Source organism: Curcuma longa, chromosome 1 (genome assembly GCF_044706935.1).
Source record: "Curcuma longa cultivar G26 ecotype Majalengka, Jawa Barat chromosome 1, ITB_CL_G26_1.1, whole genome shotgun sequence".
NCBI lineage: Eukaryota > Viridiplantae > Streptophyta > Magnoliopsida > Zingiberales > Zingiberaceae > Curcuma > Curcuma longa.
Genome location: NC_133861.1, coordinates 14,909,879 through 14,934,093, shown reverse-complemented (window position 1 = coordinate 14,934,093; position 24,215 = coordinate 14,909,879). Strand labels below are relative to the sequence as shown.

Sequence of the window (24,215 nt, the reverse complement as noted above, 5' to 3'; positions counted from 1 at the left end):
CATCGGTCCTTTGACCATAAAAGCACTTTGAGAGAGAGAGAGAGAGAGAGAGAGAGAGCGGGGAAGATGAAGGCGACGTTGAAGGGCCGGTACGAGGCGAACAAGGGCGCCACCGCTGTCTCCACTCTCGCAGTCAATGCTGGCGATGTCCGCATCAAGGCATCCATGACCGACGCCACCTTCATCCGTGGCCCCTCCCTCAACGGCCTCGCACTCTCCGTCGAGAAACCCGGTGCCTTCATCCTTGACTACCACCTGCCCGCCAACGTCTGCCTCTTCTCCCTTCTTCTTCCATCCCTTGCCTTAATTGATTCATCGATTGACTCTTTTATGTTTATATCGCTTTAGGATGTGCGGTTCCAATTCATGAATTCCGTCCGTTTGATGGACAAGACGGTGAATTTGACCTACATCCACGCCCGGGAGAGTAATCGGACGACTCTCGACGGTTCCGTTGCCTTCAATCCCTCCGACAAGGTTAACGTGAGCTACACGTTTGGTGAGCCGAGCGCCTGCAAGGTTAAGTACGTGTACGCGCACGGGGAATTGGGCAGGACGGTGCTGGAGCCCTGCTATGATGTGTCTAAGAACTCTTGGGACTTCGCCGTCACCAGGAAGTTCGAGGAGGGAGACTCCCTCAAGGCCACATACCATACCTCCACTAGTAATCTTGACCTCGAGTGGTGCAGGGTTCCCAAGGACAGTGGCTCCTTCAAGGTAAACCATACTCTGAGAATCTGAGTCCTTTCCAAATCCTCCACTTTTACTATTTTTTGCATAGCAAATCAATTTAATATTTGCAGTTCTGTAGTTACGACTAACGAGTTAGATTTGGTCATTACTCGATCGTTTGGTTGCCCTGAGAACTATTCTGCAAACAATGGATGATGGTCTTAAAGATTTCGTATGGTTCGATTAGGGTATTTTGTGTCCCCTAATGTGATAATCAATATGCTCTACTATAGACTCGGTAGTAAAAGCGGTCTATAAATTGACTCACAAATGAAAACTGGCTCAAATTATCAACTTACATTTTTTTTTCCTTGGATGTTTTATTTGTTTCTCAAAATATAAAGTGCATAACTCCAGATAACCATGATGCTTTGTTTAAATTTGACGTTGGGTGAGATTTTTTCTTTTCAAAATTTGTTATTAGTTACATCTAGACAATTTCTTTATTTCATTTTCCTGCACATCCCCTGTGATTAGAACAATAAAAGTCATAATCCTTTTACAATACTAGACTATTTCTGCAAATTATCTGGAGTAGAATAGTTCAAATAGTCATATTTCTTAAATGTTCATCGGAATTCATATTTCTATAGACATTCTTTGAGCAAATATTTGAGTTTTTTTTATTCTGTATCATTTTTCTTTAGTCCACGTTCTAGTCACATCATTGATTTATTGAAGTATCCTTTCAATTTACAGCTTGATGTGAAATGAGAATTATCTATAACATGATTCAGATCATGAAAATTGTTGAAGTGAGTTAGGGAATGCACCTCTGCTAAGTACACAGTCTCAAGACCCAACCACCATACCTCTTTGATGCATAATCATATTAATTAAAGTTCACCGGATGCATTTTGATTTTACTCTAAGCTGTCATTCTCTTAGCATGCCTAGCACCATGAAATTTCCTTGAGCTTTCAAAATTTTCAGACTCATGTTGCACAGTTTCTTGCTGTTGTTTGTAAAATTCACATGTATTGTTTGAATAGCTTTGTTGAATCTGAATGCAAAAAGACTAGAAATTTTCATTGATTTCAAACTTCTGGTTGAACTTGAGAAAGTTCATGGGAGATGATCATCTTTGTGCTCAATTGAGTGGCTAGCTAAGAAATCTATGAACTGGGTCATTATTCATATGATATTCTAGAAGTCTTTGGGGACTTGCAAGCTAGGAAATGAATAATCTAACGTCCATTTGTGTAGACTCTCATGCCTAGCTAACATAAGTTCAACATGCTCTGGAAATCATCCAAAATGGAGAAAGGAAATTTCATATGTCCTTGTATGCTGATTATTGGCTTCAGCTTTGATGGACCGAGCTGTCCCGGTTTCTATGAATCAAAGATAAATGCTTGCAATATTCAGAATTCTTTCTCTCGTAGTTGAACATGCAATAGCCCCTTTGAGTGTATCTCAAGGTAAATTTATTGTTACTAATAATATTGAAAAGGCACTTCTTTATCAGCATTACTGGATCACCCTAAAGGCTAGATATCTATTGGGATCTTACCAGATTAGCTGATCTCGTGTTGGCCAGTCTTCTAGGCTGAAGTGGTAGGACTAACTGTTACAGACAAGATGTGTGGAACTGGAGATTAGTTGTATAATGAGGACCAAAGGGTAGACTATTATTAATGGTACAAGTAGCATTCATGTCAAAAGAGCTCTAAAGTTGCACAAAAACTCGGAAAGGATACATTCAATCAGTGTAATAGAAAAGAGTAAATGAATATGCCTCATCTATTTAGAGGCGGTTCATTGGTTGCATCATTAAAGTTGATTATGCTTTCCATCTTGTTGTTTTCTTGTCTAATTAGCTTCAATTTTCTGTATATAGTATTTGCATAAAGACAGTTAAGCTTATCTTCTCCTGAGCTATGGTGAACCCACTACCACCCATAAGTGCTCTGAGATCATTATGGAGAAGCAATTTCAATAACCATTTTATCAAAATAAACTACCATTTTCTGTAGTTTCATTACTCTCCCTGTAAATTATGCACCTCCGGGTCTCCTATGCACATTTAATAACACTGGTTTTGCAATTGTAAGTTTCATAGTTTTGTTTGAGGTATGCTGTTAAATGCTATTTTTGTAACCATCGCTCCTCTTACAGATATGCGCAATCGTCAACTTAGCAGATCAACAAAAAACTCCACAATTGATTGCCGAGAGTACATGGAATTATGAGATTTGATTATTTCCCAATGAAATTCACTTATTTGCATGGATCATAAGATACAGAACAAGCTGCCTCTCGTCCGACTTAGATTCACGGAGGAGAAACTTTATTTTCGGCACTATTTATTTAACTTGCATTGTCAATCAATAAGGGTGTATTGGAATAGAATGGTGAAAATATAATGAATGAATCAAACTAACAACTTTTGTAATATTGTGAACTAATTTTCTTCCAGAGCTCATAGTTGCTTAGCTTCAATAGTCATTTGTTTGCTGCTAGGAGAAAGTGGTAAATGTAATCAATGGGGTCCCACCATGTCATCTCCTATGAAAAAGTTGCAAATCGTTCAGACTGGGAGGAATTCGTCTTCTTAGGTCAATATTTCTGGAAGTTTTATGTTAAATATTCCTTGTAAATCTTATCGTCATCTGGTTTTTTCCAGGTTAATTTGTATATTTCTGCGTTGCATTTCGGATTTGGTGGCCATTTTCCAACTGGAGTATATTGTTGATTGTGATGATCTTGTCAACTTATTTTCACATTCGAAGTTATATGGTAATTGTTTGAACTTGTATTTAAACATTTTAAAATTATTATATATTACTGTTTAAACTCGTATTTAAACATTGTGAATTATCTCAGTTTTGAGTCGATTAATTCATATTCCTACAACATATATATCCCCTCAAAATCGACCCTTGCTTACAGTTTGAATGCTACTACTTGAGGCCGCCGCATCTGAGGCTGCGGGGGCGAGAGGTGGTATTGGTGGTGGCCTGTGGGGCCCAACAGGCGGCGTACCAGACGGGAGGTGGAGCGTCCTCCTCCATCGACACGACAGGCGTCGCGTCACGTTCCACCCCAATGCCGCGTCACGTGACAAAGATGGTTTCCTTCTGTGATAAAATATTCCATGTTAATCAGCATTTTGAGTGTCCATACCTAAATCATGTAAACTAAATGAAAATTACAACACCAATTTAAAAGTAATCTGAATGACAGAAATTATTATAAAATTATTAATAAGGCAAAAAATAATAGAATACTTGAAAGTAGTAATAATTCTTAAGGACGTCTTTAAAGTTTTGCTATTTTGTGATGATTAACAACTAAAACATCATCTGTCTAATGACTATCTAAATGTAACTTTTCCTATAATAATTAATTAAAAATGCGGCTGCACCGGAATTTACTTGCGCTACTGGAGCCTCCACGTACGCGTTCCGCTAATCAAAAAGGCAGAATAGGGAGTCCACCGACGACGCACAATTGAGTATTCCATTATTAATTAAGTTGCAATTATTTAGTTCATCGGGACACAAACAAAAGATCACTTAGTTTATTCCACGCAATCTATCAATTACTTCTCTCACTAAGCTAATCGACGCCATGCTTCCAAGTTCCACCCACTCTTAACTTGGGCATGCTGAATGATCCCCGGCATAGCAACGCCTCCGCCGACCATGAAGACGCCGCCTCCGGCCGGAACAGCGCCGAGTTCCGGGATATCCACGCGTTAGCGACCCCGGGTTCCCACTCCAGCCTCGGCCGCCACCGGGAGGACGCCTGGGAGGGCGGCAGCGTCCGCTCGTTGGCGTCGCTCTCCATCGGGAGCGTCGACGGGGTCAGCGAGTACGGCGGATTCACGACTGTAAGCAGGGAGTTCAACGCCATGGTCGTCGCAGGCTCCAACATCCAGCAGCAGATCAGTGGCGGCGCCGCTTCTGCTGAGCAGCTCGACCGCATCGGGGATGACGAGCTGGAGGAGACCAACCCACTCGCCATCGTCCCCGATAATAATCCTTTCCCCTCCCCCCGCCGCCCTCCCCAAGCAGGCAGCGGCGGCGGCGAGTCTTCCTCCTCCGCCGCCGCCGTCGCCGATGGGCTCCCGGTCCACGTGGTGAAGAAGGAGGAGGTGGAATCAAAGATCGCCGCGTGGCAGACTGCGGAGGTGGCGAAGGTCAACAACCGGTTCAAGCGCGAGGAGGTGGAGATCAACGGATGGGAGAACGAGCAGGTCGAGAAAGCCACGGTTTGTTTGAAGAAACTCGAGGTGATAAGATTTTTTTATCCAATCAAACAATCGGTCGATCGAATCTTGGTTCTTCTCCAACAAAGAAAATCAAAATTCGATTCGTTTCCAAGTAAAAAAGATCGAATCTTTATTCGTTTCGAATTTATAATGAATTTGGATTGAACTGGAACAGAGGAGGTTGGAGGAGCAGCGAGCGAAGGCGATGGAGAAGATGCAGAACGACGTGGCAAAGGCGCACCAGAAGGCGGTGGAGAAGCTGGCGTCGGCAGAGGCCAAGAGGGGAACCAAGGTCGCCAAGGTGCTCGAGCTCGCAAATTTCATGAGAGCCATAGGCAGAGCTCCATCTAAACGCCCTTTCTTCTAGCTAGTTATGGATCAATTATTGAATCACACATGAACGAATCACTTCATTAAATTTCCAAAATCAAAGACTTGAACAGATCGACTATTCTGTTTATGTAAATATATGAATAATAGAGTGCGAACTGTAAGCGTGATAAAGTCTGAATTGTCCTGTAATATATCGATACAAGCCTGGGTTGCTTAATGAGGTCAAGTTCTTGTTTGGTTTGTAAACCGTACCAACAAGATGTGTTAAAACTATGTATGAATCAAACTAATTGGGTATTTGGGGTGAACAAAATAGAAACAGATGCACGAAGAAAAAATAACTTGTTACTGAACAACTTGTGTGAAAGTTGAAATACAAATAACAGTTATGAAGAATGATCTTGTAAAACAATCAAACCTCAGCACTCCATGGACAACCGATCGAGATAATAATAATAATAATAATCATAGTAATAGAGAGAACAATAAAAATAACTGGGTGGCACACACACCAAACCTTTTCTTTCATCTTTCTGATATACTTCTAAATTTCTATCTGAACTAATACCAGCATGAATCTAGGGGTTTGGATATGAAAGTATCTCACAATCACACACTTTACACCTCAAACAAACCCAACAACACAAAACCTACTAGTGGAATTTATATCGAATCCCAATCACTGCACAAAACCCAGACTCTTTTACTTTGTGGACTTACTGAATAAACTTCTTGTTAGCTTTGTATATTTAACAATGCATAGAATGCACCTAACATGTACAACTCTCAATCTGTCATACTCGCTGGCTGTAGTCAATGCTTATTCCTATGGAAGAGGGAAAATTATATCTAGGTAGCAATTCCTGCATAAAGCAATTTCCAGTAGTCAAAATGTATGGAAGCTTTTTCGCATGTCAAATAAGAGGGAAATTGAGATTCCTAATCAAGCAAGAGGAGAGAAAAAAGTGTGTACATTTTCACACTAAGTATGCTCCATTCTTCATAACAACAAATCTAACAGGGAAAATATGCAGGCAAGGATTTAGGTTTCTGCAAAAATAAATTATAACATATTAGATGAGAAGCAAGGAAGGGAAAACTTGAGGACAAACTATTCATAGAGAAGCAACAGAGAATGTTGCAAAGTTTATTTTCCTTGTTACTAATCAGACTTTCTTCTATTGAGAGTTAAGAGTATGCTGCTTGATTTGTAATGTAAAAGTCATTTGGTAAAAATCGAACAAAGAAAGTAAAAAATCATGCAGAATCTGGTAGAAATTGAACTTGAAGGCAAATGAAAAATAAGATACCAATCAAATTAGATGCTTAGGAAAAGAATAATAATTAACATGAACTTAAATTTCTCAGGGTTAAATCAGTGTAATTCTGAGATTCTTATTACACTTATATATTTCTAATAAATTTCAAGAAAAATTTCTGATCGAAAAATTTAAAAAATAATTGCATATGAAATATCACGTTCCAAGTGGAACTGCTCTGTTGCCTAGTTTGCCCAAGCACTGGTTCGACCAAAGCAAAAATGAAACAAATTGTTTTACAAGATTTGAAGGGCATTCCACATTCTATGCGATATTGACCTAATTGTTAATATAGTTAAGAAGTCTAGAAGGGAGATCCAGTTCAGGAAGGTATTATAGAAAATGAAGCTGTTGTGACTACAAGTGCATGCTTTATGTTCTTCAGTGAACCACTAAAAGGAACTTCCTCGAAAATCTATTTGGTTTGTTCTTGGTCAGGTGTTATCACTAGATGAGTACAATGCAATAGAAAAAGATGCTTCATGCTTTTACCTTATCTAAAGTTTCAACAGTTAGTTGATTTACAGTAGGTGATACAAGTTAACATAGAGTTGCAGCAATATTTCATACATCCATCATAACCTTCATAGGAGCATGAATATCCATCTTCTTGACAAATTAGTTAAAAACAACACATTTATCAGTCCTAACCTTAGTGTCAGGTGTCGACCAATATTATGTCAGCATGACTAAATGTCACTATGCCATAGTGCCAATACAAAAAGATTCAATTCCCAAGACATCTTTTTATTCCATTTATCAATCATGGGGAGGAGATAGAATACTTAAAAAGAGAGGAAAAAAGGTGCACTAAAGCACAAAAAATAACAAAGTGGAGTGACACTAGAATCATAAAAATCAAAATATACCCCGTACATATTGTTGTTCTAGTTTCAATTGTGATAGTTCAAGTTCAACTTAGTGGTCCGTTGAGATATCTTTATGGACATATAGAAAAAATCAATTCCAATAGCACATGTCCTACAAGCATTGTTTTAACAAGTCTTTAAAAAATTCTAGAATTAATCTCAATAGGATGCTTAAAGAATTAATAGTCTCATATGATGCACGATTACTCGTTTTGGTATTACAAAGGTATAACGACAAGTTAGAATGTTTATAATATTTTTTGTGACTTGTTAGCTTTAAAATTTTAATTCAATTGGCTTTATGATTATTATACACTAATATTTGAAGGAAAACAAGTTAAGTATAAGGCGATTAGAATATTCAAACTCATTTGATTTGATCGGAAAGCTTTGAAGTGTGCGAGTGTCGGCACAATTAGACCAAAACGTTGGCATAGAATGACACTTAAAACATTAATCCTAACAATAATGAAGCTTTACAATATAATTATTTCTTTCCTTGACCAAGTACTTTGGAATTCTGTACTTTGTTAACTATCTACTAGAATAACTATTTTTCTAATTGGATCTCAAATATACAACTTTCTTATAAAACTCAAAGGTCTACAAGAATTAGAATGAGACCAAAAAACTAAAAGATGGTTAGATATGAACTATAAGTTAATAATCAAATTGTATAATCACTAAGAAGCACATCTTTAAAAAGATTATATTTGATTTAGACTGATGATGACATATAGCAGGGAACTGTAGCAAATGTCGACCTCATCTTGGTTTTCTCTTTGTTAAGATATCTCTTTTCTGCAAAATAAACAACTATACTATGTGAAAGTATTAAATTCAAGAAATTACCTTTAAGAAAATGTGACTAATAAATTTCTCCTTAATAAACCAAGATAATCGATAAAGCCTAATATGTATCACCTTTATAGAAGTGTTCATAAGCTAATTAAATATCAGTTGATCTCCAAAGAAATATCTTGTATCGCCTTAAAAGAATTTAGAATATACATGCTATTAATTTTACATCTGAGGCAATATATGCACATAAACTGCTTACCTTGATCTGGTTGCTTATTCTTCATTTTATAGCTAGCCATATAATCTGCAAAACCATTGTCTGTTATGTCTAGCTCAGATTTGCCAAGCTTATAACTGAATGGGACAGTGCTAACAAGTTCTGATAAAGATAATTGCCACGTTGGGTCTCCATAAACTGAAGTACTATCAAACAATTTGGTATAAATCCCATGGTATCCTGAAGTTGTAGTAAGATTAGCATCAGGAAAGGCAGGAGAAATTCCTCTTTCATTAGTTCTGCTACCAAAGACAATATAATCCCCACCTTGGTAGCCTGGATTCCCACTATTGTAGCCAGAACCAGTCCCTCTTAATTGAGATGAAAACGAACTGTCCCAGTTCAAGCTACCACTGCCAGACCCAACAATACTCCTACTCTCAGATGCTGTGGAAGCATTTGAAGTGGCAGATTTATTAGCATTGTTAAGCATAAAATCTACCCATGCATTGCCATCTATTGAGCTGAAAATCGAGCTACTATTTTCATTATGACCACCATATGTAGTGGAACTACTATGCCCAATTGAATTTCCATCATAGTAGGGGTTCAAAGTCTGCCCATAACTCGGATGGTTAGTGTATACTGAATGCCCTGCAAAATTTGAGTTCATGGTCTGCTCATAATCTGTTTCCATTCCAAAGCCAGGGGCAACTGAACTGAATCCATTCCTGCCATTACCCAGGGGTCCTATTCTACCATCCAGTTGCATTCCATCATAGTGATTGATCATTCTTGGCTTATATCCCTGAATGTACCTATTTACGAAGTTGTTTGCACGATTCATACCATAATTATATCCATTGATTGGCAAGCGAATGGTAGGTCCATGGGACATCTCCTTAGGAACAGCCCTCTTGACCTCCACTATCTTGCCATTTAACTCATGGAAGGTTTTGACCAATGCCCTGTCCACAGCATCCTCGGAGTCAAAAGTGATGAATCCGAACCCCCTTGGCCTCTGAGTATTATGATCGTACATTACCACAACATCAGTGATTATCCCAAACTGATCGAAGTACTTCTTGAAATCACTCTCCATTAGCGTAGATGGAAGACCTCCGACAAAAATCTTCTTCGTACGGCCAGGGACGGGAGATCCTGGAGCACTGCCGTTGTTTTTGGTAATCATTCGCTGATCGTCTCTAGGAACAGCCCTCTTCGCCTCCACCTGACAGACTACTAAAGAATCATCAGCAAAAACTAAGTGGAAACAAATGAATGTGATGAGGCATAGTCGAAGGAGTTACCATCCAACCGTCTATTGTGTGCTTTTCCATTACAACTCTTTCAGCAACTGCAGGGTCTGCAAACACGATGAATCCGAAGCCACGGGCGCGGCCCGTATTGCGATCCTTCATGATCACCGCCTCTATAACTTCCCCGTACTTGCTGAAGTACTCTAGAAGCCCATCCTCATTGGTCTGCCATGAGATTCCACCGACGAAGAGCTTCCCGTGATCCATCTCCATTCCTTTTCCTGCATCAACCACCGCCAAAAGACATCATTGTCTGATCCTATCAATCCCGAATCCCCGATACTTAAATCCAACAATTCCCCCCCCCCCCCCCCCCCCCCCCCCCCCCCCCAACAATTCTCCTCATAAAATCAAATTTTAAAGCTAAAACGAGTCATCAGGAATAGTGGCGCCACAATTCGACGATGGAAAGCAATGATTTTAAGAACTAGTCAACAAGTCGTATAGACCTCAACAGAGCAAAGCAATGATTCAAACTCCAACATATTCGCGGATCCAATGGTTCAAGGAGCCAAATAAACCAAAAACCCCACTAAATTGAGAAAACCACGAGAAACAAAGAGAAATCTCACCGTGAATTGGATCGAACGAAACCTATCCAATCCAAACCGATCGGCGGGGATACCAACCATAATGAAACAAAGTGGAATGAGGGACGAGTTTGCTCACCGATCTGAACGCAATCTTATCAGATGCGGAGACGAGAAGAAAGAGGCATCCGCTTCTAAGATCTGCGCGGAAGAGACATCACGAGGAAGCCTCTTAGCTCCTCTCTCTCTCTCTCTCTCTCTCTCTCTCTCTCTCTCTCTAGTCTCTCGTATCTTCTCATCCTCCTCACTTATAAACGAGTGAGATTTCTAGACCATGTCACGATCTGGGTTTGTAATAATTTACGACGTGGCTTGGGTGCAAAATAGAGTAAGTTTAAGAGGTGCAATTAGGCATCGGTCTGGGTGATAATAATGATATATATATATAAATGTGGACACTCTTTTTAATCCCCAAAGTACCACCGAAGCTTTCTCGATCACCGAGCTGCCGCCTCGATCGTGGAGCCCACCCCTTGTCCGCCCTTAGAAACTTTCGCATCCGACGTGAGACCATCTCCACTGTTTATGCATTTTGTCAAATTAATCCAAGCGCCTGCCAGAATATACATATTAGGATTTTCAATTATTCTAAATGCGATTGTGAAAGATTAAGATTTTTCATTATTTAAATTGCGTATTTTCTTCACTTAGTTCTGACATTTTATCATTCAATTAATCAATAAAGAATCCATTTAATATATATATATATATATATATATATATATATATATATATATATATATATATATATATATATATATATATATATATATTAATTATAAAATTAAAAAAAAATCTGATGCGGAAAGAGAAAGAAAAGAAGAAACAAAGTAAAACACTGAGAAGTGTCGACCTCTGTTCATTGGACGTCGTAGAGGCATGCATGTTAACAGTGTTGGACTGCACGCCTAATGTGAATGAAGGATCGAGTGGCGGGAATTCAGAATACTCGAGATGGTTCTCCATCGCAAGGCATAGGGAACCACACGGAGGCCTGGAATGACGTGCCACATCGCCATGTAAGAAACAGTTCGTCTCTGTGCAGCTTCAGCAAGCACTTATAGGATGTGTCTCTCCTTTGTCTGTTGCAGCAGTGAGCAGTGCAATGGAGGAGCGGAGGATGATGACATCGTTATTTTGTCTCGACATCGATCGTTTCATGCAAAAACTGATTCGACAGTGATTTGTCTTGCTGCGTGAGCGTCTGGAAGGGTGGCTTTGTATTTTATAGGCAACAGAAGTTTTCTCTCTCTCAGCTATTACAAGTTTCCTTTGTACTCGATCGGTTTGTGAGAAGGTGCAAGGTCCAAGAAGGCCACCTGATGGAATTAGCATTTCGGTAGGCACTTCCATGTATGGAATAACGAGTGATAATTTGACCGCACTTGTTTTTGGTTTTTGCCCGAGGGAGATGGAACTTTGTTGTTAGGGCTAATGACCATTGGTTGAATTGGTAACTGCAACTGGAAATCATTATTTATATATGTCTTCGATCGTGTAAGCATTTAAATTTAAATGGCATAGGTGATAAAATTAGACACTTTAATTTTATTGTATGTAGAAATGTAAAATTAAATGGATTGGCAGGGGCATAGTTCTTGAGTCCGGTGATCGATGTCTGCTTGTCTCTGTCTGGATAAGTGAGAAGTAGGCTATTATTTCTTCTATAAATTAATGGACTACTCGCGACTTTTCTCCAACTTTATTGTCATTGAGTGATTGGCAGATGGCATGCTCCATCTGCAGGCCGGCCTTCATGATCGTGGTATTAATCCCAAGTCGTAGCCTTTGACAGTGAGCAGACGCGACGCCGTCAGTGGTTAAATAGATCCTCCGTGAATAGATAATTATAGAATTAGTGTCATAATGCTACCAAATGCGCCTACCGAGTGACTAATTAACCAGAAAACTACTAATCCTAATCATCTTTCTCCCATCGTAACCTGGGAGCACCCATCCCTCAACCTTCTCATCTCCATCCAGATCATAATGCTCCGAAATCCCAGAGGTGCAATCCAGTATCGTTTGCCCACGCAACCACGTATCTGTCGCTGGCGGCCATGGCGGACGCCATCCCTATCCGCTGCCGAAAGACGTAGAGGTACTCGCCGGTGATAGCGTTCCACACGTGGACTCCGCGCGAGATGCAAACCAGCGCGTAACCCCAGTTCATGCACCCTTCCAGGATCGGCGACCCATGCTGTCTCTCCGACCGCCGGAGCGTCCTGAACTGGCTCACCTCCGTAAGAGCCGGCACCTCCCTCACCTTCGCCACCCCTCGCGAGTCCACCAACATCACCCGCCCATCCCCCGCGTCGAAAGATCCCACCAGCGGGCCATGCTGGAGCTCCCTCTGGTTTAGAATGGTTCCTGTGACACCGTCGAGGTCCAGCACCTCCATGCTGGATGTCGTGCACCCCACGACGACACCCTGCTCCAGAATCCGCGCGCGGCCGACCACCGGCTTCAATACATCGGTGAGCATGCGCCAACCAACGAGGGCCGCGGGATCCATCAGGCCCCCGCCGACGAACATCGGCAGCTCCGTGGCCGCGTCCCACACGTGCCACGAGTTCCCGGGTGCGCCGGCGAAGAGGCCCACCCACCACCGCGCGTTTCCGGTGAAGTCCACCATCGTGCCGTCCGCCATGAGATTCCCGACGAGCGCCCGGCGGGGGGCCGCCCTTGGAGAGCGGAGTTCCGCCACGTGGACATCGCCGTCCTGGGAGGCGAAGGCGAGGCGGTCGTCGAAGAGTACAATGCCGGAGATGGCCTGGGAGAAGCGGCCGAGGCGGTCGCGGTGGGGGTCCCCTCGGAAGGTGGCGAGGAGCCGCCCGGCAGGGACGTTGAAAAGGCGGACCGAGCCGTCGAGAAAGCCGGCGGCGAGGTGACGGTCGGAGAGGGCGAGGCGGCAGCAAGGCAGGTCGTCGGAGGTAGGAGGAAGGAGGGAGGAATAGGCGGAGCGGCCAGCACGGAAATTGGCAGCTGTGCGGTGGAGATGGACGTATTCCTCGCGCCAGGAAGGAAGGGAGCGGCGGCGGCAGGACCATATGCGGCGGCAGAGAACTTGCCAAAGGAACTCCGACCGGGAGACTGCTCTCCACGTCGAGGACACCTGCAATGAAATTAAATAAAAATAGCAGTAAGAAATGACAGCTAGAAAGATTTCAAGCCTGAGAAGAAATAAAAGCATCAGAACTGCTACATCTTTAATGAAGACTTCAGCGTAAGAACTGAAGTGAGTGCTGCGGAATGCAGCAGCGTTGGTAGGACTAGGACTACTTGTGCAGATATAATTCAAATTCCCTAATACAAAGGATTTAACAAACGTTCACAAAATATGCATGCTTGAAATATATAGTGTGCTATACACAGAAAATTAGCTTAAAAATGATAATGCCTGCAAAAACAAATTACTGAATATATCAGATACATTGGTGTTACTTTGTACGTACATGGCCAGAATCATACATTCTTGTAATCGATGAAAAACAAATAATACTGTGATCAGATGGTATTTGCAAGCAAAGTAGCTAAAGATCATTCAGTAGTCAATTATGCTTTGTTTGCAAATACAATCTTAAAGGTTTACTATCGTCCAATGAAAACGGATAACACATGCATATGAGTTCCAGCATTAATGTTGCAAACCCTAGTTTCTACCATCCTCCATTACTCGCCATTTATTTCTGCACCCTGATTTGAAGTTAATATTATTTACAGTGATTGAAACATCAAATACTTCAATGGTCATACGAGATATGCACATTAACATCCGAGGATATAAAATCCCCAATAGCTTTCCACAATGACTAAACCATATCAAATATTCAATCAGGCATAGAATCGAATATTTCTAATTAATCAGTTATCACGTATTTTTAAGCCAAATCATAATGTGCTTATATCTTAATTACATCCTTTTGTCTAATCATAAGATTTCAGTTGCTCAAAAGCATATCCCTTAATATGATAAAATGTTTTCACATATATGCAAGATTACAAAATCATAATCATCCTTGTCAACCTGAGTTTGTCCCTGTGTGAGTATACAATATTTGAGTGGAATGCCACTCAAATATTTTTCATATTAATTAATACATTCATCTACAAAATCAATGGAAGATTTGCATCCTACAAAAATTTCAAGTTATTTACGTAAGCAATGAGGATTACCAAAAATTCCAAACTGATAAGAATATATCAATATTTTAGTATAATAATATATGAAACAAGAAATAACGATAATCACAAATCCCTTCGTCAAACCATTGAAAAGAAAATTTCCAATAATCTCAGAATTTTTAGTATACCCCTTAGTTTGTGTGCCAAAACAAATGCATAGGAAATACAATTAAAGATACCTAAATATACAAATCGGTTAAATACATTGTATGACAGATAAGATTTCTAACATTTAGATATTAAACATAGTAGTGGTGCCTGGTTTATGCAATTTGCAATTTTACTCGCAAGAAATAGTTCCCTGCAAATGCAAATAAAACGTAACGGTTTGGTTGCTTGTATAGATCACGCCTTCTTGAATTTATAGCTGTTTAAATAAATGCAAAGTACGAAAAAAGTTTATATTTATTCTTTTTTACAGCAGTTAATATTATTCAGTTTATGACATCACACTATATAGTACTTGAAGCTAATTAAGAATCATATTTATAGGTTAAGCAAATGGACATTAATTGATTATAAGAAAAACAAAAGATGATTTTTTTCGTGAACAATAAGATTCTAAAGATTCATTAAATATTATGACTTTCTACTGGTCAGCTACATGCTACAGGTATTGGATAAAAAGTTTGGAATGCAAATAGGTAATTCCCAAACTTGATTTTATCTATATTTTATGTAAATCGACTGAATTCTTTTATATATTTTTTTAATAACAGTTTTATTTGAAATTTAATTGACATAGATGAATACAATTTATATGTAATAATACTAAACTTTATATTCAATATTAGTGAATTTGTTTCAAATTTGTAATATTACTTGTCAAAGACAAATTCCTGGTACGATCAATACATGTTACATCAAGGCCTGACTAAAATTGAATCTACAAAACTTTATGATCAAATCCTAGGTACCTTTTTATTTCCAATATACCTTCCCATAAATGTTACACAAATTGATTTCAGAATCATCTTTCAAGTTGATTTTAAAATAACTTGTTAAGGCCAAATGAGTTATTTCGTCACAATTATAATAAGAGTATCACTAACACTTATATTTTAAATGAAAAAAAAAATACACATGAAATTTCAAGCAAAGAGTTATGATAAATGATTTCAAAATCAGCTTTTGCATTATATGCAAATATGTCCTAGACAAGATGATTCTAAAATTAAAATAAGTTGCTTTGGCACCATTGGGATACAATTGTCTCCAAAATGTACAGTTTGGATGGAGAGTAAATAACGTGTAATTTTCCAAGAGATAATATTGTCATATGATCAGTTTGTTGAACATTTGAGGTATGAAAAAAAAACGTGGGTGTTTGGTGAAATAAAAAACCTAGGCCATATACAAATGAATCTAATTCTAAAAATAGAAAAATATTAAGGAGTATCAGCTTAATACTGTAGATCATTGAGCCTCATATATTGTTAATTAGGTATAGTTAAGTGAATTATTATTAATGATATATTTAATTAATGCTAGAGAAATTAAAGCTAACAGGAACGCGCCCCTTAACTCATAAATGACATTTTTGTCAGCATGGGTTGGGTTGACGTCTTGAGGAAAAATAAAAAAGAAAACAAAAACCTTTGTTTTAAATAACGACTGTAATGTCTTGTATGATAAAAACAAACTTGACGTACTATTGCAAAGGTCGACTTGGGTAAATGTTTAAAGCAGGTAAAATGAGAATAAAATTGGCAATGTCTTATATATAAACAAATACTGTGTGTTTAAGATAAATTATGCAATTTCTCCTAGATAATATAAACTTGATTAAGAGAAAATATCTATATTTATCTCTCTATATATAAACTTAAAGATAAATTAATTAGGACAAGGGCATATTCAATTTATTAACCGTACCATGTATGTATTGCTGCACGTCTCTCTAGATCTACAGAGAAGCAAAAAGAAGTGGGGGAAAAGCAAGTCCGACGATAAAGCACATCAGCTTCGCAATCGAGATCGTGAAGCTCTCGCCATGTACTTGCAAGCTTCAGCAAACGAAGCAATGCTTGACCTCACTTAACTAACCAGAACACTCGTTGAACCAGCAGATCCTCTGCTTCCACTCCGCTCCATAGACGGTCAAGAGAGGAAGCTCATCGTTCAAGGTCCACCGTAACTTGCGATTAAATATGGGGGACATCAACGCAGGCAGCGGCAGCAGAAGCAGTAGCAGCAGCTTTTAATATCTTTTCCCATTCGTGCCGCTGGAAAGAGAAGCGCCAGTGCAGGCGAGGGCAGGCAAAGGACATAAAAGGAATGCTCATTAAAATAATCTTTTTTGGCATAAGAAGAATCCACTCGCTACTCGCGTCGATTTGTCACTGTTATAATAGGACCCCGTGAATCCCTCTGCAACTCCTTGTCAGAATGCCTCAAAGATCAGAGATCACCCACACCTCATCGCTCTCATCTCCTCTGCACTCCACCGTCCCCTCTTTATATTCCGTGCACCGAGTTCAATCATGGAGCGAACAAAACAAAGAGCAACAGCAAATGAAATCGAAAGCACATAAACCGCAGCTTTCACCATTGCCTCATAAACCAAAGCTTTCACGCACCCTTGCCTTCGCCACCTTTAAACCACACCATGCCATGACGTACTGCTACACTTCGTCCACTGTTGCTGTTCCAGCCATCCGTATCTCGACATCGTGCAGGTGATGGTGGTGGTCGTCGTACGTTGAAAATCCTATGCGGCTGATCTCATACTTTAGAGAGACATGATGTTATGGAATCGTCCAAAGGTATTGATGTTTTGCTTCTGAGAGCTCCCGTGGGGCATGCTAAGCTTCGTCATTACAACCATGCTGGCTGAGAAAGGAAGCCAAGCCCAGCCACCACGGGCCGCAGAATTCACAGACCATAAATGGTGGCTGCACCACAAGTAAACGGTACCAATGGCATGTACAATCTCAGTCCATCTCTCCTCAGTGATGAACACTACTACTTGGTTGATGGGCATTACTGCACCCCATCAACAAAAAGCTTTAGATTGCTAAACGACAACACTCCACAGAGTTGGATTTCGCGATCAGACAATGTGTACTGAGGCTGTGATGTGACTTAGAACTAGCTGGTGTACTGGACTAAGATCATTGATTTGCCATTACACATAATTAATCTTCTGTAAAATGTAAACGTACTTGAACACGCACACACTATCACAAACAGCAGAAGGAAAATAAGCAGAGGAGAGGTTCAAAAGAATAAAGAGGCATAGGAGGTGATGTAAAAATAGGCTCTGTGGTGGTAGTAGATACTAAAGAAGTAACAGCAAGCAGTAGGATCAGAAATTAAGCAGGGATAAGAGTGATGAATTGGCTGACCAAGAGATATGTCATGTCAACATTGTGGAAACGGGTGATGGGAGGATAAAGTGGGAATTCTCCGGTGCCGAAGCATGCTATGGCTTCTCGATCTCAGGGATGAGCCAAGGCATGGAGAGAGAAGATGAGAATGGAGTATATGCACAAAGAAGGAACACATCAAAGTCGTCGGAAGCAGCGCAGGTTTAGTCCGCGCGCCCATGCGAGAAAAGCACAGCCCGTGCCGCTTCTTTCCCCACACTTTCATTTCCAATAAACGCCATAAAAAAGAAGACCAATCCACCACATCCTATAATTTCTTAATTCAATGGACACGGGACAACAAACCTCAATCTGTAAACCTAAGGATTGAGGGGTGAAACAGATTTTTTATAAATTTGAACTCGGTCAAGACAATTATTATAGTATTAGAGTGATATATCACTGTCACGGATACTATGAAGGTGCATGCAGAGTATTAGCGGGACAGTGGCTACCAAAATAAAAGGGGCAGTAAAAGATGGTCTGTGTTTGTATCCTTCTTCCCCTCGACCCAATAAAAAAGGACTAAAACGGAACTGAAAGGGACGCGCGTCTGCTGACGGCGGCCGGGCCTGCGCCTTCGCAGTTCGCTCTGCTGCTTATTACTCCCATCTAATCCCATCACATCGCGGTGTGCCATCCCCGAGCTTGCTCTCTTTTTGTTTCCTTTCCTCAGGACGCGAGGCCGAACGCGAGTACCTCAGAAAGCGAAGCATGAACGCGAGTACATAAAGCAGCGATGGGGATGGGTCAAGGGCCGAGTAAAGGCGGGTGCAGAGCGAAGCGAGGGTCAAAAGATAACAGAGTACCACACGCTACCCACTCACCTTCCCCTCCCCCTGCTTCTACTGCTCAGTCCCTCGTCAGAACACAGAACCTCTTCCCACCCCCACCCACACACAGATAAAGAGCAACCAACCACATTAATAATGAACAATGGCAGAGGAGAGTAGTGGAAGATGCGATGCAGTCTCGAATCCCGTTGTCAAATAAATCCAGTGTAAGGGGCAAGCCGAGCAGCGAAAGCTAGTCATTTATGGTTTAACCAACCACAAATGTGCAGAAAGAGAATGGAGAAAAAAAGAAGGAAGAAACGCAGACGAAAAGTTAAGGCGGAGCAACAGCTAGTAGCTATGGGGGGTGGATATCAGAGAGAGTAGTAGTAGCAGAAGGAACTCCTCCTTCTACTTCCGTAGCACATATAGGGACGTACTGTTCTCCATAAATACCCACCAAACTCTAGCCACGAACCCAAAATAAGGAAATAAAAGTATCACAAACAAAAACCCAATCTTATGCACGCCTAAAATGGAAGCATTCTATGAAAAGAACCTCTCCGTCGTCGCACAACCATAGCTAGGTTTTATTCGATCATCCGAATAGAATATTCATTTGGGTTTCATTCGTTCAAAACTATTCAACGACCGGAACAAATTCGAGATCCTAAACATTAAAAAAAATAATGATCTTCTTGGACAAAACAGAAGTAACAATCGAGTTAGGGAAGAGATTGGAAACCTGGAACATGGCGACGACGGCGGGCGCAGCGGCGAGTCGGCCTAAGGATCGGGAAGCTTCCTCGGCGACACGAATGGAGATGGATTCGACGAAGTGCTCTGGCCAGACCGCGTCGGCGGATCGCGGCCGCGACGAAGAAGGATAGTCGGTTCGGCGGCGACCCAAGCGGGGTCTCGAGGCGGAGGCGCCTTCCTCTCCTCCTTCCCCCTGCCGCGGCGCTGCGGTGGCGACCCCGACGACATCGATGCAATATCTGCGGATCGAACTTCGAAGCAGAGAGCGAAAAGTGTCGAAATTGAAAGGAGAGGGAAGGCGCGAGGAGGCGATGCGACGAAGTGTTAGGCAAGCGTACAAAACGAACCGTTTTATAGAGTCGTAATAATTTATCGCATGCTATTCGCCTTCCGTTTTTTTATGTGTCGTAACACGTTATTATATAGTTATCAGTGTTATGTCATACATTTGAAGTATAAGCTTCTATCATGCTTCTCGCACTTCCATAACTGTTTTATCTTTCTTTCTAAATCGTATCGACATGTCGGAAGCTTTTTAGTCCGCGCTTCCACTCGTAGCCATCTCCGATATGGCAGTGGCAATTATGGAATTATAAATGAATCCATTAAAAAAATAAAAAAAGAGAGAGAGAGAGAGAAATGGAAGCGCACGTGACGTCGGTTTGCGTGTAGATCGGGTTGGGCCCACTAAAGTAATAAGACGAATGCGGGCCCATAAGCAACCTTGATGATCTGTCAGTTGGGTTTTCGATCAAATGGGCCACAGAAAACAAGTGGACCCATCATTTTCCCAAGGAATATTAATCCGATTGCAATATCGTTCAGAAAAGTGGCATTTCAATCGCTTTGGAGAAGATCCAGACGTCATACATACATACTACACCAAAGAACACAAAATTTTAATTCATGATCGGGTGAAGCTTGCATGGGTACGCAAGCACAAGTGGCCCATGTATGTTTAGAGAATTAGGAGCACGCCAGTCTGATGGATATTGATTGGGAAGGGGCTCAGTGTCTCGCCCACGGGGCACCTCAGTACGTGCACGCATGCATGCATGCATGTCTTGCTCATGTGTATGCAGTGTACGCACGTAGGGACATATCCAACATCACTGCGCGCGCATGGATGCATGCATGTCTTGATCCTGTGCGTGCAGTGTACGTACGTGACGCCATATCCTGCACTATATGTACGTGCATGCAGGCATGCAATGCATGACAGCAGACATATTATTATATCCCAGGGCATCCACCTCGGTTTAAGGGAGATTCCAAATCCAATTACGAATCAGATATAATGGCCCCGGGGTTGAGTTATGTAGGCACATGCGCGAGCAAGTGATAACAGAGTTAACGATTATATCGGGCCTACATGTTTTAACTCTAACCTGAATATATATATTGGTTTGGTGATTTAATTAGAATCATCACGCGCGAGTCAACTTGTTACCATTTGAGACGTGTAAAAAGAGGATACAAGCAGAGTACCTGGATTTAATTTTTTTTATCATTATCTATATAAATTTTATTAAATATAATATTTTTAATAAAATAAATAAATTAATTAATTAAATTATCAAACATCATGAAAGGTGTTGAATTAAAATCAGATTAGAGACCAATAAAATCTATTAGGTAGACGAGAAGATAAAAAATATATATTAGTTCAAATCGAAATTGATTTGAATATGATTTGATCAAATCAAATTTAATTTAATTAAATCAATATAATTCATTTAATTTTAAAAAAATTAAGATTTCTTTTTATATTTTTCTCTGCATGCAACCTTGCTCCCATAGCCTCACTTGCAAATCTCGCTCCCATAGGCCATAGCCTCACGTGCAAACCTTTATGCATCGACTTCTTTTTTCTCCTTATTTTTTCCTCGCAATGGTAGCTTAATTATTTTTCTCCTTTTCTTCTCCAATAACAACTCTTTTTTATTCTTCCTATTTTCAATAGCAACAGTCCCCCTTCTTCTTTTCCTTTTATTATTTTTCAACTGATCAATAACAACCTAATTATTATTCCTTTCAACAAAAACAGTTCTTGTTTTATCTTTTTTTATCGTCGAAGCTAATAGAGATAGTCAAAAAAAAAAAATTTCATTCTTTTATCCTTGTAGTCATTTTATTTATTTTTTCCTTTTCCCTTAGCTATTTCGAGCAAACCGGCAGTAGTTATTGTGTTGTTTGATTTATCTTTTAATTTTTTGATTTATACTTTGTTTTTCCTCTTCAACTAAAGGCTAATAATGAGAAAAATAAGTTCTCATAGTAATTAAACTTATTTATAAATGAAGTAATTGAGTCATTGGCTATTACTTATTTATTTATTTGATTATTATTATTATTATTTATTTAGGAATATAATTTGAATTATTTTTAAAATGGAACATTGATCAAATCCTTCCAGACTTTTAATTCCTGAATCTGTCTTTGGATACAAATGATAATATAAGCACTTTAAATGTCAAAGCGATCATATGACACTAGTGATTAGAGGCGGGAGTTGAATATGTACAAGACAAAGACAAGAGAATGAAGAGTAGAGGAGTCAAGTAGAAGGTGAGAGGGTGGGTCAAGCGAGTTAAGAGTACTAAATGCATTTAGCAAGTTAATAAAGTGCATGTTGATGTTGTATCAAATAAATTAGACAAATCACTCAGATAAGTTTAGAAGACTATGTGATAAGTAAGATGTGAGACTATGGCCATTGGAGGAGTTGTGTACAAGGTAAGAGGATGAAGGGAGAGTAGAGGAGTTAATTGGAAGCTGAGGCGATCAAGCAAGTTAATACTACCAAATGAATTGAGTAGATAAAGCACATCAAATAAATTAGATGAATTGAAACGAATTTGGCAATCAAGATGGTCCAAGTAACACTACTAATATGCATCAAACCAATTCATTCGAGTATTGGAGAAAACAGGTGTTCATCATCACCAACTCCAGTATTGGAGAAAACACTTGCTGGAAACAGTCGAAATTAATTCGACTACATATATATATTTCCATCTCTAGCTTAATACTTGTCACCTCACTGGGACCTTGATCCAGCCATTCGCAAAGGCAATGGCTAAGATAACAAAAGGTGTTGACATACCAAAGATTATGATGTAAGGCAAGGGGGTCTTCATGGGGTTCTCTCCTTCCCTCTCCCCTGCTGTTTGCCAATATCTGCAACATTCACATTAATCCAAATTTGGTTTTTTTTCAGGAGCAGATTTAATTTGCAGGAGACAGAGTGTAAATTTACTGATCCGGTTCTTCTTCCTTGGTGATGAACTTCTTCTTAGCAGGCTTTGTCTCTCCATCTGCTCCCCCTACGAACGTATCAATGGTCGAAAAAATTAATAAACCCTGGAATCCTAATGAAGGCAAAAAAATAAGGTGCTGTAATTAATGTACCTATCTTTGCTTGGATTTTGCACGGTTTGATGATTCTTCTTGCTGTCGTTGCAGCAGGAAGGGGATGAGAAGAGAAGAGAAGGTGTGATTTGGTGACGAGAAAGACATCGGCATGCGTGGAGATGTAGAGATGAGCTGCGATAGCCATTTCTATGAGGTACAGGAGGATCGAGCTGCCATGGATGATCTTCCCTCTATCCATTACTTGACGTAAGTGGATAAGGCTGCAATGGCTATAGCCCCTCTCTTTTTAAGCAGATAGCCCCCCGCGATTTTAAGAAATTACAGTTATATAATTCCTTCCATCAGACACTTTTAATTGTTTATTTAAAAAAAAAGGATAATTGGAAAATGTTATAGCTAGAACTGGTGTTGTTTCATCACAATTCCATCTTTGCAACTTTAGCCTAACAATCAGTTTTTTTATATACATAATGATCAAAGAAGAGTGTTGAGTTCTTTTTCTGGCTCGAGAGAGTGGTTAATTTAAAGAAAAAAAAAACAACTCTAATTTGTTAGGCCTTTTGTCCAGAAGAGTTTTAACAAATGAAATTAAGTTTATAATCCAAGTTGGAATAATTTAAAGTAAGTGAAAGATTTAGATAATTAAGAACTTAAATTTTAGGACATTAATTTTAATTGATTAAACTTTCAGAGAATTATATATAAGTCGCCGATGAATAAAGGAATTAGGTTCTTATTTAAAAAATGGACTTAGATGTCGTCAGAAAATTACTTTGCTTTAGCTGATGGAAATTTTTAACAAATTAATAAAATTATTTTTTGCAACTACTACATTAATTACTGTAACCAATGGCATTTTTTAGATTGAATCGATGAAATTATTTTGTCATTTAATCTACGAAATAAATCTGATCAAGGGAGATAAATCATAAAATTTGAGGTTTGTCTCAAAATGATTCCCTAGATATCGATTATGCCACTTGAGAATGCCTTTGATGCGCCTTAATTACATATGGCTGCTTCCCAACTACTAAAGGAAACCCTGCCTACCTCCGTACCGACAACTGCCATTAAAAAAATCTGACCGTTCACCGAACTTCATCAGACGTCATGCTGATCATCTGAGTGAACAGAAATGTTGATGTCACAAAGCTAAAGTTAAAAAAAAAAAAAAAGTAGACACTCCCTATGTGTTATGCTAGAAACCTCTATTATTGCTGATCATTTGCACCAAAGAGCTTTTGCAGGATTTTTAAAGATCCTAATGAAAAGTAGCATGTTATTTTATGATAATTTAATTATCAGGATTTTGAACTCAAGCGGGCAGACTGAAAGTTGAACACCTTATCGTAATTGAGA

General features: G+C 39.7%; 5 protein-coding genes across 5 annotated transcripts; 2 read left to right on the top strand and 3 right to left on the bottom strand.

Annotated features, from left to right (window-relative positions):
- Positions 1-39: 39 nt before the first annotated feature.
- Positions 40-3,140, top strand: LOC141843288 (outer envelope pore protein 24B, chloroplastic-like). The gene is made up of 3 exons (XM_074731354.1): positions 40-267; positions 349-717; positions 2,851-3,140. The coding sequence occupies exons 1-3, from the start codon at positions 67-69 to the stop codon at positions 2,929-2,931; spliced, it is 651 nt and encodes a 216-aa protein (XP_074587455.1). The 5' UTR covers positions 40-66; the 3' UTR covers positions 2,932-3,140.
- A 1,101-nt stretch (positions 3,141-4,241) lies between these two features.
- On the top strand, positions 4,242-5,527 carry LOC141833893 (remorin 4.1-like). Its single transcript, XM_074721402.1, has 2 exons — positions 4,242-4,969; positions 5,124-5,527. The coding sequence occupies exons 1-2, from the start codon at positions 4,340-4,342 to the stop codon at positions 5,313-5,315; spliced, it is 822 nt and encodes a 273-aa protein (XP_074577503.1). The 5' UTR covers positions 4,242-4,339; the 3' UTR covers positions 5,316-5,527.
- A 316-nt stretch (positions 5,528-5,843) lies between these two features.
- Positions 5,844-10,566, bottom strand: LOC141833886 (uncharacterized). Its single transcript, XM_074721393.1, has 5 exons — positions 10,476-10,566; positions 9,798-10,027; positions 8,530-9,718; positions 6,255-6,331; positions 5,844-6,144 (listed from the first exon to the last, which is right to left on the bottom strand). Exons 2-4 carry the CDS (start codon positions 10,017-10,019, stop codon positions 6,324-6,326), a joined length of 1,419 nt encoding a protein of 472 aa, XP_074577494.1. The 5' UTR covers positions 10,020-10,027; positions 10,476-10,566; the 3' UTR covers positions 5,844-6,144; positions 6,255-6,323.
- Positions 10,567-12,380: 1,814 nt separating this feature from the next.
- Positions 12,381-19,709, bottom strand: LOC141838915 (transcriptional regulator STERILE APETALA-like). Its single transcript, XM_074726577.1, is given in 3 exon segments — positions 12,381-13,511; positions 19,468-19,676; positions 19,679-19,709. Coding segments are annotated over 3 exon segments (1,371 nt in total).
- A 2,666-nt stretch (positions 19,710-22,375) lies between these two features.
- Positions 22,376-23,117, bottom strand: LOC141847825 (uncharacterized). Its single transcript, XM_074735915.1, has 3 exons — positions 22,893-23,117; positions 22,741-22,807; positions 22,376-22,661 (listed from the first exon to the last, which is right to left on the bottom strand). Exons 1-3 carry the CDS (start codon positions 23,092-23,094, stop codon positions 22,517-22,519), a joined length of 414 nt encoding a protein of 137 aa, XP_074592016.1. The 5' UTR covers positions 23,095-23,117; the 3' UTR covers positions 22,376-22,516.
- Positions 23,118-24,215: the final 1,098 nt, after the last annotated feature.

Excerpts from the sequence above, each read along its gene's own strand:
- LOC141833886 (XM_074721393.1), bottom strand. The coding sequence starts at position 10,019 with ATGGAGATGGATCACGGGAAGCTCTTCGTCGGTGGAATCTCATGGCAG. Across the intron at positions 9,719-9,797 it reads ACACAATAGACGGTTGGATG|GTGGAGGCGAAGAGGGCTGT; the intron begins GTAACTCCTTCG and ends GTAGTCTGTCAG.
- LOC141847825 (XM_074735915.1), bottom strand. The coding sequence starts at position 23,094 with ATGGATAGAGGGAAGATCATCCATGGCAGCTCGATCCTCCTGTACCTC. Across the intron at positions 22,808-22,892 it reads CAAAATCCAAGCAAAGATAG|GGGGAGCAGATGGAGAGACA; the intron begins GTACATTAATTA and ends ATACGTTCGTAG. Across the intron at positions 22,662-22,740 it reads AAGGAAGAAGAACCGGATCA|ATATTGGCAAACAGCAGGGG; the intron begins GTAAATTTACAC and ends TGAATGTTGCAG.
- LOC141843288 (XM_074731354.1), top strand. The coding sequence starts at position 67 with ATGAAGGCGACGTTGAAGGGCCGGTACGAGGCGAACAAGGGCGCCACC. Across the intron at positions 268-348 it reads ACTACCACCTGCCCGCCAAC|GATGTGCGGTTCCAATTCAT; the intron begins GTCTGCCTCTTC and ends ATATCGCTTTAG. Across the intron at positions 718-2,850 it reads AGGACAGTGGCTCCTTCAAG|ATATGCGCAATCGTCAACTT; the intron begins GTAAACCATACT and ends CTCCTCTTACAG.
- LOC141833893 (XM_074721402.1), top strand. The coding sequence starts at position 4,340 with ATGCTGAATGATCCCCGGCATAGCAACGCCTCCGCCGACCATGAAGAC. Across the intron at positions 4,970-5,123 it reads TTTGTTTGAAGAAACTCGAG|AGGAGGTTGGAGGAGCAGCG; the intron begins GTGATAAGATTT and ends GAACTGGAACAG.